The following is a 17500-nucleotide window of genomic DNA, read 5'->3' as shown; positions in this document are numbered from 1 at the left end:
ATCCCTACCAGAAGCCTACGATCGGCCAACGAGCGACGTCTCGTGGTTCCATCCCAGAAAGCCACAAAATCACTTTCCAGAACATTCTCATTCACAGTTCCATGCTGGTGGAACGCTCTCCCCACCCTCATCCGGAATACAGAATCCCTGACAACATTCAGAAGACAGCTGAAAACCCATCTCTTCCGGGAGCACTTAACCTCATAAAAAAAAAAAAAAAAAAAAAAAAACCTCCCCTTTCCCTCTAAACCTCGCTTATCGGGCTTATGCTACTCTGAATAATGCCTGAACTTTGTATCTTGAGCACTTCTTGCGCTGCTTTTTGTTTTTGCCTCTTCATGATGACTCGCTTAATCTAGTCCTACTTTGTAAGTCGCTTTGGATAAAAGCGTCTGCTAAATGACTAAATGTAAATGTAAATGTTCATCACTTGGTCTCCTCTCCACCAGTAAGCTTGAGTGTGTGTGTGTGTGTGTGTGTGTGTGTGTGTGTGTGTGTGTTTGTGTGTGTGTGTGTGTGTGTGTGTGTGTGTGTGTGTGTGTGTGTGTGTGTGTGTGTGTGTGTGTGTGTAATGTAAAGCCGAGTACCTAGAAAAGCGCTATATAAATGTAACGAATTAATGAATTAGTGATAGAGGCCTAAGATGTTTTTCAAATAAGAAAAACAAGCACAGCAAATAAGCTTTCTTATTTTAAACATTTCTTATTAAAATTCACTTTTGTCTGTGAAGAACCAGCTTCTAGGAAAATCTGGATATACTGTATGAGGACGCCTTGTTTTAAAAGTGCATATTCACTTTTATTATGAATATACATTTTACTAATTATGCCATGCTCTAAAATATTTAATCAGGTAGAAATTTGAGTAAAAATATTTCTGATCCGGTAAATCTGGAATGACTGGAAAAGTCACGTGAATGAGTTCTCAGTTATTTTCATGTGTGTGTGTGTTTGATCACATCAGCACTGGTACTAGTGAACAGCAGTGGAAGTGAGTGTGTGTGTGTGTGTGTGTGTGTGTGTGTGTGTGTGTGTGTGTGTAGCCTCTCTCTCTCTGTGTACTCCGTCCATCTGCTCAACAGATGCTTTCATAGAGTTTCTCCAGATAAAGATATTGTTGAGAATTTTAATTAAAACCTCAACAATTTGCACTTGTTTACTGGATTGGACATAACTGCAGCATGAGACATGCGACGGCCTCGAGCCACACGGACTCTCTCTCTCCGCCCGGAGTTTGAAGTGCTTTTATTAAACACAGTCGACACAGAGTTTGGCCAAACACTGGTAAACAGCAGACGAGGATGTGAACGTTTGTATTGGTGTGGAAATAACAGAGCGCTGTGAGTTTCTGGAGTCCGGCGCGTGTGTGTGTGTGTGTGTGTGTGTGTGTTTATACATACTTAACCTTATTTTGGGGACAAATTTGTGTACAGAAGTGAGCTAAACCTGACAAAAGCTACTCTTTTGAGGATGTTCTCTTTTGAGGATGTTCTCTTTTGTAAAAATGTCATAAAAATAAAGTAAATACAGTTTCCTTAAGTAAACATGTATGACTGTGTGAGTGTGTGTGGGGGGCGAGAAAGTGTGAGTTTGTGTGGGCAAGTGTGTGTGGGGGCGAGAGAGTGTGAGTGTGTGTGGGCAAGTGTGTGTAAGAGAGTTTGAGTACGTGAGTGTACAAGTGTGTATGAAAGTGTGTGTGATTCGCAAGTGCGTTTGAGTGTGCGGGTGTGTGCAAGTGTTTGAGTGTGTGTGTGAGTGAGTCTGAGTGAGTGAGTGAGTGAGTGTGTGTGTGTTGAGTGTGTGAGTGAGTGTGTGTTAGTACGAGTGCGTGTTAGTGTGTGTGTGTGACTGTGCGAGTGCGTATGCAAGTGTGTGAGTATGAGTATGTGTGCACAAGTGCGTGTGTGTGCGAGTGCGTGTGCAAGTGTGTGTGTTCACTGTTATTTATGACGTGTCATGCTGCTGCCAGACAGAAACCACACACTCCTAAATCTCTCCTGTCGATCACTGAGCCAGAGATGAGCCACAGAGTGTGTGCCAGATGGAGACGTGTGTGTGTGTGGACGATCCATCAGAGGAAGCGAACCTTGTGTGTCCGCAACACACTCAGACACCTGGTCACGAACAGCAGATACACACACACGTGAAGGACAGCAGTCGTGCTCTAACACATGTGCTGCTTTTAAGTTTCCTTCAGAGTTCAGAGTCATCGAACACGAACAAACACAGATTTAGGGCCCTATCTTACACCCGACGCAATGCAGCGCCAAGCGCGACGCAAGTGTTTTTTGCTAGTTCAGTCCGACGCAGTTTTCATTTTCATGTCCAGCGCCACGTTGTTTAAATAGCAAATGCATTTGCGCCGCTGCTGGTCTGAAAACGAGTTGTGTAAATCGCATGTAAATCCCTAAACACTCCCATTCCTCATTATGAGAATAGAGACAACCCTTTTAGACCATGCGCCGGGAGCGCCGACCATTTTTCCCGTCGTTAAACTAGCAAAAGTGGATTCGGACACCTTAAGTGAACTTGCGCCGTGCGCTTTAGACCATGCTCTTAGATCGTTAAAATAGGGCCCTTAGAGTCATCAAACACGAGCGAACACAGATTTAGAGTCATCAAACGTGAGCGAACACAGATCTGTGAGTGTGATCCCTGTCCGTCGTTGTTCTCTCTCCAGACGGGTTTAAGGAGGTCAGTCTGTCGGTTCAGTGTGAGGACGTGTTGGTGCGAACGGGTCTGAAGGACCGAAGCTCTGTGTTTGTGGGACCGTTTTCCTGCAGTGGGGATCTGGAGGCTCATTGGTGCAGACACAGCGGAAGCTCCGCCCCCGACTCACCTGGACCCCCGAGAGTGCTGATTGACATGAAGGGAGGACTGCTGCAGGTAACAGGACACATGCTTCTGGTTGCATGTCTTCTCACTCTCCACACGTGTGTGTCCTGCATGCCGTTCTATTGAACAGAACATGTGCTCATCTCCGTAAACTCTTTGAGCGGGGCCACTGAACATGCAGAAATCCCCTAATGTTCCTGTTCACTGTTAGTCAGAGAGACACAGAATCATTCTGAGTCAGAGATTCCAGCGGATTCAGGCCAAGCACTCACACTCACACTCACACACACACACACACACACACACACACACACACACACACCCCTAAGTAGCAGTCTAACTGGAGACATTGCATAGACATGTATTGTTTTTATATACAGCTAGTTATAAAGTCTGTTACCTAAACCTAACCCACACACTAACCCTCACAGAAAACGTTCTGTATTTTTACTATGTCTGTCTGTCATCTGTCTGTCTGTCTGTCTGTCTGTCATCTGTCTGTCATCTGTCTGTCTGTCTGTCATCTGTCTGTCTGTCATCTGTCTGTCTGTCTGTCACAGGTGTTTTGGGGGCAGCAGCAGTTTAACTGTTTGTCTGAGATCCAAGAGGAGCTGCAGAACTACTGGAGTCAGATTAGCAGAACGGAGGCAGAGTCTAGCGATAAGCCCCTCATCTCTACTCCCCCGCCCACCCCTCGCCTTGCCCAATCAGAACACTCGTCTGATGACTTGCGTACAGGCCTCTTCCAGTACATCCAGGACTCAGGTATCACACACACACACACACACACACACACACACACGTGTTACAGCTTCATAAACTTTCATAAGTGTGTGTGATGACATCTGTCTGCCTGTCTCTCAGCATGCCAGAAGCTGCCGTCGCCTCATGAGGTGGTGTTCTGGAAGGAGACGGAGGAGTCTTCAGGCGTGATGCTGTGGCGATATCCTGAACCACGCGTGATCACGTTTCTCAGAATCACACCTGTTCCCTTCAACACCACCGACGACCCGGACATCAGCACGGCCGATCTCGGAGACGTACTGCAGGTGAGCGCCGCATTAGTGCTGCAGGTGAACACTGCATTAGTGCGGCATTAGTGCTGCAGGTGAACACTGCATTAGTGCTGCATTAGTGCTGCAGATGAACACTGCATTAGTGCTGCATTAGTGCTGCAGATGAACACTGCATTAGTGCTGCATTAGTGCTGCAGGTGAACACTGCATTAGTGCTGCATTAGTGCTGCAGATGAACACTGCATTAGTGCTGCATTAGTGCTGCAGATGAACACTGCATTAGTGCTGCATTAGTGCTGCAGGTGAACACTGCATTAGTGCTGCATTAGTGCTGCAAATGAACACTGCATTAGTGCTGCATTAGTGCTGCAGATGAACACTGCATTAGTGCTGCATTAGTGCTGCAGGTGAACACTGCATTAGTACTGCAGATGAACACTGCATTAGTGCTGCATTAGTGCTGCAGGTGAACACTGCATTAGTGCTGCAGATGAACACTGCATTAGTGCTGCAGGTGAACACTGCATTAGTGCTGCAGGTGAACACTGCATTAGTGCTGCATTAGTGCTGCAGATGAACACTGCATTAGTGCTGCAGGTGAACACTGCATTAGTGCTGCAGGTGAACACTGCATTAGTGCGGCATTAGTGCTGCAGGTGAACACTGCATTAGTGCTGCAGGTGAACACTGCATTAGTGCTGCAGATGAACACTGCATTAGTGCTGCAGGTGAACACTGCATTAGTGCTGCAGGTGAACACTGCATTAGTGCGGCATTAGTGCTGCAGGTGAACACTGCATTAGTGCTGCAGGTGAACACTGCATTAGTGCTGCATTAGTGCTGCAGGTGAACACTGCATTAGTGCTGCAGATGAACACTGCATTAGTGCTGCAGGTGAACACTGCATTAGTGCTGCAGGTGAACACTGCATTAGTGCTGCATTAGTGCTACAGATGAACACTGCATAAGTACTGCAGATGAACACTGCATTAGTGCTGCATTAGTGCTGCATTAGTACTGCAGATGAACACTGCATTAGTACTGCAGATGAACACTGCATTAGTGCTGCAGGTGAACACTGCATTAGTGCTGCAGATGAACACTGCATTAGTGCTGCAGATGAAGACTGCATTAGTGCTGCATTAGTGCTGCAGGTGAACACTGCATTAGTGCTGCATTAGTGTTGCAGGTGATCACTGCATTAGTGCTGCAGATGAACACTGCATTAGTGCTGCATTAGTGCTGCAGGTGATCACTGCATTAGTGCTGCAGATGAACACTGCATTAGTGCTGCATTAGTGCTGCAGGTGATCACTGCATTAGTGCTGCAGATGAACACTGCATTAGTGCTGCATTAGTGCTACAGATGAACAACTGCATCAGTGCTGCATTAGTGCTGCAGATGCACACTGCATTAGTACTGCAGATGAACACTGCATTAGTACTGCAGATGAACACTGCATTAGTACTGCAGATGAACACTGCATTAGTGCTGCATTAGTGCTGCAGATGAACACTGCATTAGTGCTGCAGGTGAACACTGCATTAGTGCTGCAGATGAAGACTGCATTAGTGCTGCATTAGTGCTGCAGGTGAACACTGCATTAGTGCTGCATTAGTGTTGCAGGTGATCACTGCATTAGTGCTGCAGATGAAGACTGCATTAGTGCTGCATTAGTGCTGCAGGTGAACACTGCATTAGTGCTGCATTAGTGCTGCAGGTGATCACTGCATTAGTGCTGCAGATGAACACTGCATTAGTGCTGCATTAGTGCTTCAGGTGATCACTGCATTAGTGCTGCAGATGAACACTGCATTAGTGCTGCATTAGTGCTACAGATGAACAACTGCATCAGTGCTGCATTAGTGCTGCAGATGCACACTGCATTAGTGCTGCAGATGAACACTGCATTAGTGCTGCATTAGTGCTGCAGAGGAACACTGCATTAGTGCTGCAGATGAACACTGCATTAGTGCTGCATTAGTGCTGCAGAGGAACACTGCATTAGTGCTGCAGAGGAACACTGCATTAGTGCTGCAGAGGAACACTGCATTAGTCCTGCAGATGAACACTGCATTAGTGCTGCAGGTGAACACTGCATTAGTGCTGCAGATGCACACTGCATTAGTGCTGCAGATGAACACTGCATTAGTGCTGCATTAGTGCTGCAGATGAACACTGCATTAGTGCTGCAGAGGAACACTGCATTAGTGCTGCAGATGAACACTGCATTAGTGCTGCAGATGAACACTGCATTAGTGCTGCATTAGTGCTGCAGGTGAACACTGCATTAGTGCTGCAGATGAACACTGCATTAGTGCTGCATTAGTGCTGCAGATGAACACTGCATTAGTGCTGCATTAGTGCTGCAGATGAACACTGCATTAGTGCTGCAGATGAACACTGCATTAGTGCTGCATTAGTGCTGCAGGTGAACACTGCATTAGTGCTGCAGATGAACAACTGAATTAGTGCTGCAGGTGAACACTGCATTAGTGCTGCAGATGAACACTGCATTAGTGCTGCAGATGAACACTGCATTGGTGCTGCATTAGTGCTGCAGATGAACACTGCATTAGTGCTGCAGATGAATAACTGCATTAGTGCTGCAGATGAACACTGCATTAGTGCTGCAGATGAACACTGCATTAGTGCTGCAGATGAACACTGTATTAGTGCTGCATTAGTGCTGCAGGTGAACACTGCATTAGTGCTGCATTAGTGCTGCAGATGAACACTGCATTAGTGCTGCAGGTAAACACTGCATTAGTGCTGCAGATGAACACTGCATTAGTGCTGCAGATGAACACTGCATTAGTGCTGCAGATGAACACTGCATTAGTGCTGCATTAGTGCTGCAGATGAACACTGCATTAGTGCTGCATTAGTGCTGCAGATGAACACTGCATTAGTGCTGCAGGTAAACACTGCATTAGTGCTGCAGATGAACACTGCATTAGTGCTGCAGATGAACACTGCATTAGTGCTGCATTAGTGCTGCAGGTGAACACTGCATTAGTGCTGCAGGTGAACACTGCATTAGTGCTGCAGATGAACACTGCATTAGTGCTGCAGATGAACACTGCATTAGTGCTGCAGATGAACACTGTATTAGTGCTGCATTAGTGCTGCAGATGAACACTGCATTAGTGCTGCAGGTAAACACTGCATTAGTGCTGCAGAGGAACACTGCATTAGTGCTGCAGATGAACACTGCATTAGTGCTGCATTAGTGCTGCAGGTGAACACTGCATTAGTGCTGCAGGTGAACACTGCATTAGTGCTGCAGATGAACACTGCATTAGTGCTGCAGGTGAACACTGCATTAGTACTGCAGATGAACACTGCATTAGTGATGCATTAGTGCTGCAGGTGAACACTGCATTAGTGCTGCAGGTGAACACTGCATTAGTACTGCAGGTGAACACTGCATTAGTGCTGCAGATGAACACTGCATTAGTGCTGCAGATGAACACTGCATTAGTGCTGCAGGTGAACACTGCATTAGTGCTGCAGGTGAACACTGCATTAGTGCTGCAGATGAACACTGCATTAGTGCTGCAGATGAACACTGCATTAGTGCTGCAGATGAACACTGCATTAGTGCTGCAGATGAACACTGCATTAGTGCTGCAGATGAACACTGCATTAGTGCTGCAGAAGAACACTGCATTAGTGCTGCAGATGAACACTGCATTAGTGCTGCAGGTGAACACTGCATTAGTGCTGCAGATGAACACTGCATTAGTGCTGCAGGTGACATTAGTGCTGCAGATGAACACTGCATTAGTGCTGCAGAAGAACACTGCATTAGTGCTGCAGATGAACACTGCATTAGTGCTGCAGGTGAACACTGCATTAGTGCTGCAGATGAACACTGCATTAGTGCTGCATTAGTGCTGCATTAGTTCTACAGGTGAACACTGCATTAGTGCTGCATTAGTACTGCAGGTGAACACTGCATTAGTGCTGCAGATGAACACTGCATTAGTGCTGCAGGTGAACACTGCATTAGTGCTGCATTAGTGCTGCAGGTGAACACTGCATTAGTGCTGCATTAGTGCTGCAGATGAACACTGCATTAGTGCTGCATTAGTGCTGCATTAGCACTAAAGGTGAACACTGCATTAGTGCTGCAGATGAACACTGCATTAGTGCTGCAGGTGAACACTGCATTAGTGCTGCAGAGGAACACTGCATTAGTGCTGCAGAGGAACACTGCATTAGTGCTGCAGGTGAACACTGCATTAGTGCTGCAGAGGAACACTGCATTAGTGCTGCATTAGTGCTGCAGGTGAACACTGCATTAGTGCTGCATTAGTGCTGCAGATGAACACTGCATTAGTGCTGCAGGTGAACACTGCATTAGTGCTGCAGGTGAACACTGCATTAGTGCTGTCAGGAGTGTGCCCACAACACACACACACACACGCATACACACACACACACACACACACACACACACACACACACACAAAACCAGCTCATGATTCATATGTAATTATTTTCAGCTCAGAATTTTATTTTTTCCATTTATTGCAGCTTAAAAAAGGCTAATTTAATTGATCCTGTGATTTGATTTCTGCCGTTTTACAAGAAACGCTCGTAAAGCAGTGACTGTCGCCATTTTGTTAAGAGAAACAGATTTCACACCAGAGTCAGACAGACAGACTGAGAGACAGACAGTGTGTTGTTTGTGTTCTCTTTCACTCTTTTGTCCAGTGTCAGTTATTCGTGACACTGAAAGTCTCTCAGTTTGTGTTTTTGATCTGTTTTATGCGGACAAACACTGTATTTGTGTTTGAAGGACATTTGTGACCTGAAGAGATGAAAACACACCAGGTTCCTCGTGTTCTCTTGCAGCTTCTCATGATGATGATGATGAGTGTTTCATTCGTCTGATGAAGCATCAGTCCTTTTAGATCATGTCTGTGTGTAGGTGCCGTGCAGTCTGGAGTACTGGGACGAGCTGCGGCGAGCGTTTGTGCCGTATAGAGAGTTCAGCCTATCAGAGAGCAGTGCGTGTGAGCTGACCCTACCCACTCTGACCTCCAACACACACCAGACTGACCTGGTGACCTCTGACCTCTGGAGGGTGGTGCTCAACAGCACCAGTGATGGTGGAGACGAGAGGTGAGTGTGTTTTAGAGGTGTGTGTGTGTTTTAGAGGCGTGTGTAATCGTGTCTGTGTGTATGTGTGTATGTAGTTCGGACAGTGAGTCTGGGTCCCAGGTGCCCTGTGAGCAGCTGGTGTGTCCCACCGTTCTGGCCGCATGTACGCGAGTCGACTCCTGTTTCGCGCCATGGTTCGTGCCATCAGTCGGTGTTTCCTTACGACTGGCCTACCTGGAGCTGCACTTCTGTCACAACCTAGACCAGCTGGGCACAGGTGTGTGTGAGACTGTGTGTGTGCGTGTGTGTGTGTCAGTATTTGTATGCGCGTGTTTGTGCGTGTGTGTGTCAGCATGTGTGTGTGTGTGTGTGTGCGCGTGTGTGTGTGTGCGTGCGTGTGTGTGTGTGTGCGTGCGTGCGTGTGTGCATGAGACAGTGTGTGAGAGTGCAGTGTTTGTGTGTATGAGTGAGTGAGTATGAGTGTGTGTATGTGTGAGTCAGTGAGTACGAGACTGTGTGAGTGAGTGAGTGAGTGAGTGAGTGAGTGTGTGTGTGTGTGTGTGTGTGTGTGAGTGAGTGAGTGAGTGAGTGAGTGAGTGAGTGAGTGTGTGTGTGTTAGTTCAAGTAAGGGTTTCACAAACTCACGAGTTGATGAAAAGCTAATTATTAATAAAATTTTAACAATGTCAAAAAATTTTTTAAGTTAAAATTACACTTACTAAAAATTAATTAAATCATAAAAATGTCAAATTAAAATGAATAATTTTAGAATAAAAACAATCAAAATAAGCACTTAAATTGTACTGATTTTATTCTCTTCTCTAATTTGACACTTTTGCAGTGCCGTGCCAGAAGCTCCGCCCCTTCCTCCCGGACAGGAAGTTGCCTCAGGATCAGGAGTTTGCGGTGGTGTGTGTGCGTGAGCCGTGTGTGTTTGTGCGTCAGTGGAGTGACGTGTCTCAGTGCTGTCACGAGCTCAGCTTCTCGTCCACGCTGAGCTGCCGGCTGCTGGAGTACCGAAACCTCACGCTTCTGCCCGTCCTTCAGCCCGTCGGCATGCAGGGACACGCCACACACACACACACGCGCTCTCGACACACGCTGCACTGCAACGCCACGCTGCAGCCGCTGAGGGCCGCCGTCGGACAGTACGCCGTACACACACTGGACCGGGCGCTGCAGGCCTGGAGACAGGTGAGAGTGAGACAGGTGAGAGTGAGACAGGTGAGAGCTTCAGAATCTCCAGCAATAACAGAACAGGCCAATCTCCCTCATCCAGAATCCCAGAATAACCAGTAGCGAGTGCAGCCTTACGGAGAGACTCAGGAAGAGCTTCTGAATGTTAGTGGAGACATTTCTGTAGTTGTTGTGGAGTTACACTGATCATCTCATCATCATGTTGAACTTCTCCACAAGTGTCCACAGTTCCTGAGGTCTTTATAAGACAGCGGTGACATGTTCTGGTCAATAGTGTTCAGTGCTCGTCTGTGCTCAACCACAGAACAGCTTCAGGCTCTGCTGGATCTTCATCAGTGCGTTAGAACTGGTCTCTGTTGGCGCGTGTGGAACCAAATGTCGGCTGGTGTGTGTAAACGTGCAGATTAAGGGCCGGTAATATTATAATAAGATCCTCTTCATACGTCAGAAGGAGAGCGAAATCTGATCGGCTTATTTTATAACATGTTTGCAGAGAAAGACTCACCAGAACATAGTTATTATTAATTATTAATTATTATTAATTATTATAGTTACTGGGTTTCACTTTTCACGTTTTCTGGGTCGTTAGAAGCACTGGACCCGATGTCAGATTTTCATGATATGTCCCCTTTAACACTAACCTAAGACAGTCCTACTGTGAACTACGAGGTTGTTATTAATTGATGGTTTATGCTTGTGTTGAAGCCGTCAGGGCACATTCATTTCTGCTTATGTTTAAATAATGACATTTAACAGTGCAAGTCCTGGTGAAAAACTACATTACCCATGATTCTGCAAAGAAATCTCCACCGATCAGTGAATCACGGTGAGCAAATTATGCCACATTAGCTCTGCCTGTTCCCATGAAGCACTGCGAAGGATGTAATCAAGTCTCAAATATACTGAAATATTTTTATAGATATGCATATCTTGCATAATATACACTTTTTGGATATACATTGCCAACATATTTAAATCTATAGATTTATAATTATGTAGTGTTTTTAATTTGATGAGGTCATTAACAACTTGTAATTCTCTGCTTCATTAAAGCTGTTAAGTCTTGTATTTTTTTCTGATTAAAAAAAAAATACTTTTTTGTTTAAGAGTTTGTAATGTTGTGATTCTCCTCCTGGCTGGTTTGTTTCATGGCTTATAACTCTTAAAAATCCCTATGGGAAAATACTTCTGGAAGAAAGGCAGCTGAATAAGTGTATGGCTCTGTTGAAGTTTTAAAAGAAGCACTTGTTGTTATTTAAGCACAAGTGTGTTTGTGTCGTTTACATACAGACCTGTGAAAGCAGCAGTAATGAACAGGCTTCAGTTCCAGCATCAGCTCACACTCTCGTTTACATGCAGTCACACTGACACACTAACTAGTTGTGCAAACCTACACACACGCACACACACACACACACACACACACGCACGCGTGCTCGAGCGTCCTGACAGACACTCACATGTGCTCAGACAGAGGTTGTGGAGCAGAATTAAAGAGCTGTTTAATGTGATCTGTCCCAGAGTTCTGTGCGTTTACTGGGTGTGTTTATATGTGATTGACAGTCAGTGACTCTTTCATCACTGTATCATGTGACTGTGTAAATGTGAGAGGATTACAGTGTCTTCCCGTGGAGTGTTACAGTGTTTCTCTATAAAAACACACACACTCATCGGTGCTGCTCTGACACGCATACACACACACACACACACACACACACACACACACACACACACAACACGGCCCACAACAGCTCATCCACTCAGTGGGAGAGGAGAGAATGGTGGGAAATGTTGCTCTGACTCAGAGTTTGGAGACGCTGCTGATGTGTTTCCAGTAATGCGTGTGAGTGAGAGTGTATGAGTGAGAGTGTGTGTGAGTGAGAGTGTGTGAGAGTGTGAACACACTCAGGTACGAGCAGCAACGCTAAAAGCATCAGACTGTCATGAGACGATGTACATCATCAGTAGCAGGTCAGAGTTCAGACCTGCACAGGAACTGGACTTGCATCAAACCGGTCTCACACCGCCAGACAGACTCCAGTGTGAACGCGTCACACACACTCACACGCAGGTGTTCTTGTGTCCTGTGGGCAGAGGGATGTTCACTGGAGGAACGATTGAACGGTTGTGTGTGTTGTGTTTCAGAACGGTGTGTCGGGCGCTGAGGAGGTGGTGTTCTGCCATTACATCATCTGTAACGACACTCAGGAGGTGCTGCGCTTCGGACAGGTTGACACAGACGAGAACATCCTGTTACAGAGCAACCAGAGCCACCAGTACAGCTGGAGAACACACAAATCCCCACAGGTGTGTGTGTGTGTGTGTGTGTGTGTGTGTGTGTGTGTGTGTGTGTGTGTGTGTGTGTGTCTGTCTGCTGTCTGTCTGTCTGACTGACTGACTGTGTATGTGTGTGTCTGTCTTCTGCTGCTCATTTGAGTGAGTGTTTGAGTGAGTGAGTATGTGAGTGAGTGAGTGTGTGTGAGGGAATGAGTGTGTGTGAGTGAGTGAGGGAATGAGTGTGAGTGATTGAGTGATTGAGTGAGTGAGTGAGTGAGTGAGTGAGTGAGTGAGTGAGTGAGTGAGTGAGTGAGTGTGTGAGTGAGTGTGTGTGTGAGTGAGTGAGGGAATGAGTGTGAGTGATTGAGTGAGTGAGTGAGTGAGTGAGTGAGTGAGTGAGTGAGTGTGTGAGTGAGTGTGTGTGTGAGTGAGTGAGTGAGTGAGTGAGTGAGTGAGTGTGTGTGTGTGTGAGTGAGTGTGTGAGTGAGTGAGTGTGTGAGTGAGTGAGTGAGTGAGTGAGTGAGTGTGTGTGAGGGAATGAGTGTGTGTGAGTGAGTGAGGGAATGAGTGTGAGTGATTGAGTGAGTGAGTGAGTGAGTGAGTGAGTGAGTGAGTGAGTGAGTGAGTGAGTGAGTGAGTGTGTGAGTGAGTGAGTGAGTGAGTGTGTGTGTGTGTGTGAGTGAGTGTGTGTGTGAGTGAGTGAGTGTGTGAGTGAGTGAGTGAGTGAGTGAGTGAGTGAGTGAGTATGTGAGTGAGTGAGTGAGTGAGTGTGTGTGAGGGAATGAGTGTGTGTGTGAGTGAGTGAGTGAGTGAGTGAGTGAGTGAGTGAGTGAGTGAGTGAGTGAGTGTGTGTGTGAGTGAGTATGTGAGTGAGTGAGTGAGTGAGTGAGTGAGTGAGTGTGTGTGTGAGGGAATGAGTGTGTGTGAGTGAGTGAGTGAGGGAATGAGTGTGAGTGAGTGAGTGAGTGAGTGAGTGAGTGAGTGTGTGTGTGTGTGTGTGTGTGTGTGTGTGTGTGTGAGTGAGTGAGTGTGTGAGTGTGTGTGAGTGAGTGAGTGAGTGAGTGAGTGAGTGAGTGAGTGAGTGAGTGAGTGAGTGAGTGAGTGAGTGAGTATGTGAGTGAGTGAGTGAGTGAGTGAGTGAGTGAGTGAGTGTGTGTGAGGGAATGAGTGTGTGAGTGAGTGAGTGAGTGAGTGTGTGAGTGAGTGAGTGAGTGAGTGAGTGAGTGAGTGAGTGAGTGAGTGAGTGAGTGTGTGTGAGGGAATGAGTGTGTGTGAGTGAGTGAGGGAATGAGTGTGAGTGAGTGAGTGAGTGAGTGAGTGAGTGTGTGAGTGTGAGTGTGTGTGTGTGTGTGTGAGTGAGTGAGTGAGTGTGTAAGTGAGTGAGTGAGTGAAGCCTCTGTTATACTTTCCGCGACCGTGAGGGCGCGAGGGTCCGCGTGACGTAAACAGCGTCATCTTGCGGACAGCCGCGTGCCTCCCAATTTTTGTGACCGCGCGGTCAAAAGGGTGCGCGTTCATTAGGTTAAAACCGCGAAAGAGATGGAAATAACATGGACGCCGAATTTGAAAAAAACAGAAAACGTGTGCATGCTAGAAATAGAACCAATGCCTATTTTTGCAAGCCTGTTGGAAGGATTTCCAGGCAAAATAGAATAGGAAAAGATGTTTATATGTCATTTTGACACGAATACATATTAATAAATTTCATTTTAATGTTTGAAAGTGTCTAGGTTTTGACATAAATGCAAATATAAACTATAAATATAAAAAATATTATCGATTATACTGTCCCGACCGATCTACTAGAAATTACTAGTCATCCAGTTTTTTTTATATCAGCTGTGCATTCTGACTATCGTCAGCATAACAGTGAAAACTAATGCCATGCTTCCTAATGATATCTCCCAAGGTTAGCATGTACAGAGAGTGTGTGTGTGTGTGTGTGTGTGTGTGTGTGTGTGTGTGTGTGTGTGTGAGGGTAGCATGTACAGAGTGAACGGTCCTAGTACGCCATACTGAACTAGTGATAGATGAGACATCTCTTCATTTACTGCTACAAACTGGTAACGGTCAGATAAGTGTGATTTAAACCATGCTAGTGCAATTCCACTAATGCCAACATAATTTTCTAGTCTATTTAAAAGAGTGTTGTGGTCAATGGTGTCAATGCAGCACTAAGATCGAGTAACACTAATAGAGAGACACAACCACGATCGGATGATAAGAGCAAATCATGTGTGACTCTAACGAGAGCTGTCTCGGTACTATGGTACGGTCTAAATCCGGACTGGAAATCCTCTCAGATATCATTTCTTTCTAAAAAGGAACATAGTTGTGAGGATACTGCCTTTTCTAGTATCTTTGACAGAAAAGGTAGATTCGAGATCGGCCCGGTAATTGACTAATTCTGTAGGATCAAGTTGCGTTTTTTTAACAAGCGGTTTAATCATAGCCAGCTTAAAAGTTTTTGGTATGTATCCTCGAGACAAAGATGAATTAATGATTTTAAGAAGAGGATCTATGACCTCTGGAAGCATCTCTTTCAGTAGCTTAGTCGGTGTAGGGTCTAACATACATGTTGTAGATTTAGATGATTTAAAGAGTTTAGCGAATTCTTCCTCTCATATTAGCATGAAAGAATCGTATTTTTCCTCAGGGAGACTACAATGCACTGCCTGATGCGATACTGTAGTAGACGGTTGCATAGTTATAATGTTCTCTCTAATATTATCAATCTTGTAAGTGAAGAAGTTCATAAAGTCATTACTGCTGTGTTGCTTGGAAACTTCTGGGCTTGAAGCTTTCTTTTTAGTTAGTTTAGCCACTGTTTCATTATGTTTATTTTCTTCTAATAGGTTTGAAAAAATAAGCAGATCTAGCAGCTTTTAAGGCTGTTCTGTACGCAGTCGTGCTCTCTTTCGTTGTACGGCGATGGACTATTTTCTTTAATCTTCTTCAAGCGCAACGGAGCAACTGTGTCTAAAGGGAAGATTATTGATAAAGAAGATTATAGATTATTAATAAAGCAATCTTTAGTGGCAGAATTTCAACCGCATCAACATTGATTCTGTGTGATAATAGCCGCTTTCCGACCGGAGGAACCTTTTCACAGTTCCTAGAACTATTGGCTATAGTACACGGATGTCGGCGTGTTCGCACCGCAGGAACTAGGAACGATTTTAGTTCTAGGAACTCCATTTGTAGGAACTAATTTAGGTCCTACTTCAGAGTAGGGTCTAAACCAGCACTATAGGAACTACCCGTGACGTTAGTGTACGCTGATGACCGAACGCATGCGGAACACCAGCACCCGCCATTTTTAAAACAGCTAGAATGTAAACACATTATAGCCTATATATTTACTCCATAAACTAACTATACAAACATGGAAAACAGTGATAGATGGGTCTCTAAACCTTAAAGGTGGTATCAGTGATTTCAGGCCCAAAAATATTTTTATCATATTCATAGATCTTTCCTAACGATCCGCTAGCTGCCCGCCCCTCCCCCTGTCGGTGATTGGTTGGAACACTATTTGTTTTGGTTTTGAGTGTTTGGCTAAACCATTTGTTTTTGTGTGCAGATCTCAGAGCCTAGGCTGCCTACAGATACGCGTTTTTTTGACGGCATGCTTATGGGGCGGGCAGCTTGCGGATCGTTAGGAAAGATCTATGAATATGATAAAAATATTTTTGGGCCTGAAATCACTGATACCACCTTTAAATGCTGAAGAGAAAATCCAACGCAACTTTGAGGGGACCAAGCCAAACATGATTATGTAGGCTAATAACCTTTTTTCATATACTGTCTACTTTCTATAACAGTTCTATCTAATAACATATTAAACAGTACTGTTAGACAGATCGCTAACTAATAAACACAGAGAATGCGAGCATTGTTTGCTCTGGCGTTCTCACCGCCGCCAAAATAAAGGTCCGTCGCGCCGTCAAAATAAAAGTCACCGTGCTTGCGCCACTCCCTTACCCCTCCTACTAGTTCCTATGGCCACTTGGCCAGTGCGAACGCAAACAGCAAAACCGAGTTTGGGGGAGAGTAGTTCTTAGAACTGTTTAGAAGTGGACAGTTCCTAGAACTACTTGGTCAGAAAGCGGCTAATATTAGATCTAGAGTATGATTAGTATGAGTAGGTCCTGACACATGTTGTCTAACTCCAATAGAGTTCAGAATGTCTCTTATTGCCAATCCCAATGCGTCTTTTTCGTTACTTACGTGTATATTAAAGTCTTCAGGTCGGTTAAGCCAGTCTGTCTGCTTCCTGACCTGAGCCCCAGATTGTCATGTTTGAGCTCTAAGACTATGAGCCATATTACTAGAGAGAAGAGCAGCACCATCCCAGGAGGGATGAATACCATCTCTTTTCAACAGGTCAGGTCTGCCCCAAAAACTTTTCCAATTGTCTATGAACCCTATATTATTTTGCGGACACCCTAACCCCGACAGCCAGCCATTGAGTGAGGACAATCTACTGACTACTGATCTCATCACTCCTGCGAACAGGAAGTTCACACACCTCTTTAATGTTAATTTTAGTGATCTCCGCGTGTGTGTGTTTGTATGTGAGAGGTAATGCTTGAATGTGAACAGCAACTATTGTGCCACACACACACACACACTCTCTCACACAGACACACACACATGCAGCACTAGACACTCGTGGGTTTTTCCCTCTCCTTGAACACAATGTGTGTCTGTATCTGCTGTAAGTTTCCTGTTCCTGCGGCTTCAGTCTGAATGTGTCCAGAGTCTCTCAGACACACTAACACACCGCAGCAGCCACGTCTCTGTCTGTGTGTGTGTGTGTGTGTCCGCGGCCGCAGGGTCAGTGCCGTCCTATCGTCGTCGTCTCGTGGTCCGTCGGGCCGAGGGTGTTTGTCCGGTCGCTCTGACGCGCTGCGGTTCTCTGTGGGTTTGAGTCCTGGTGGAGCGTCTGCTGCTCTTGTTTTAATCTGTGCCGTTTGAGACGGATGGTTTTTATTACGCCAGTGTTTTGAGTCAGTGAACGCTCAGGCTGTTTTCCCACAGTGCACTGCGGTGAGGGGCGT

At 45.6% G+C, this 17500-nt stretch overlaps 1 protein-coding gene across 1 annotated transcript in view; it reads left to right on the top strand.

Moving 5' to 3' along the window:
- The window catches only part of vps13b (vacuolar protein sorting 13 homolog B), a gene marked incomplete at its 5' end in the record, with an annotated part of 193505 nt that overhangs the window by 149931 nt on the left and 26074 nt on the right, over window positions 1-17500 (top strand). Inside the window, 7 exons of the mRNA XM_081388003.1 lie at window positions 2680-2885; window positions 3395-3599; window positions 3699-3883; window positions 8791-8984; window positions 9059-9240; window positions 9805-10172; window positions 12306-12467. Coding sequence (XP_081244129.1) covers window positions 2680-2885; window positions 3395-3599; window positions 3699-3883; window positions 8791-8984; window positions 9059-9240; window positions 9805-10172; window positions 12306-12467 — 1502 coding nt within the window. The remainder of the gene's footprint in view (window positions 1-2679; window positions 2886-3394; window positions 3600-3698; window positions 3884-8790; window positions 8985-9058; window positions 9241-9804; window positions 10173-12305; window positions 12468-17500) is intronic.

The sequence above is a fragment of the Scardinius erythrophthalmus genome (assembly GCF_964197995.2).
Source record: "Scardinius erythrophthalmus genome assembly, chromosome: 16".
NCBI lineage: Eukaryota > Metazoa > Chordata > Actinopteri > Cypriniformes > Leuciscidae > Scardinius > Scardinius erythrophthalmus.
The sequence above is the reverse complement of the archived record's forward strand: the minus strand, read 5'-3'. Positions and strand labels throughout refer to the sequence as shown.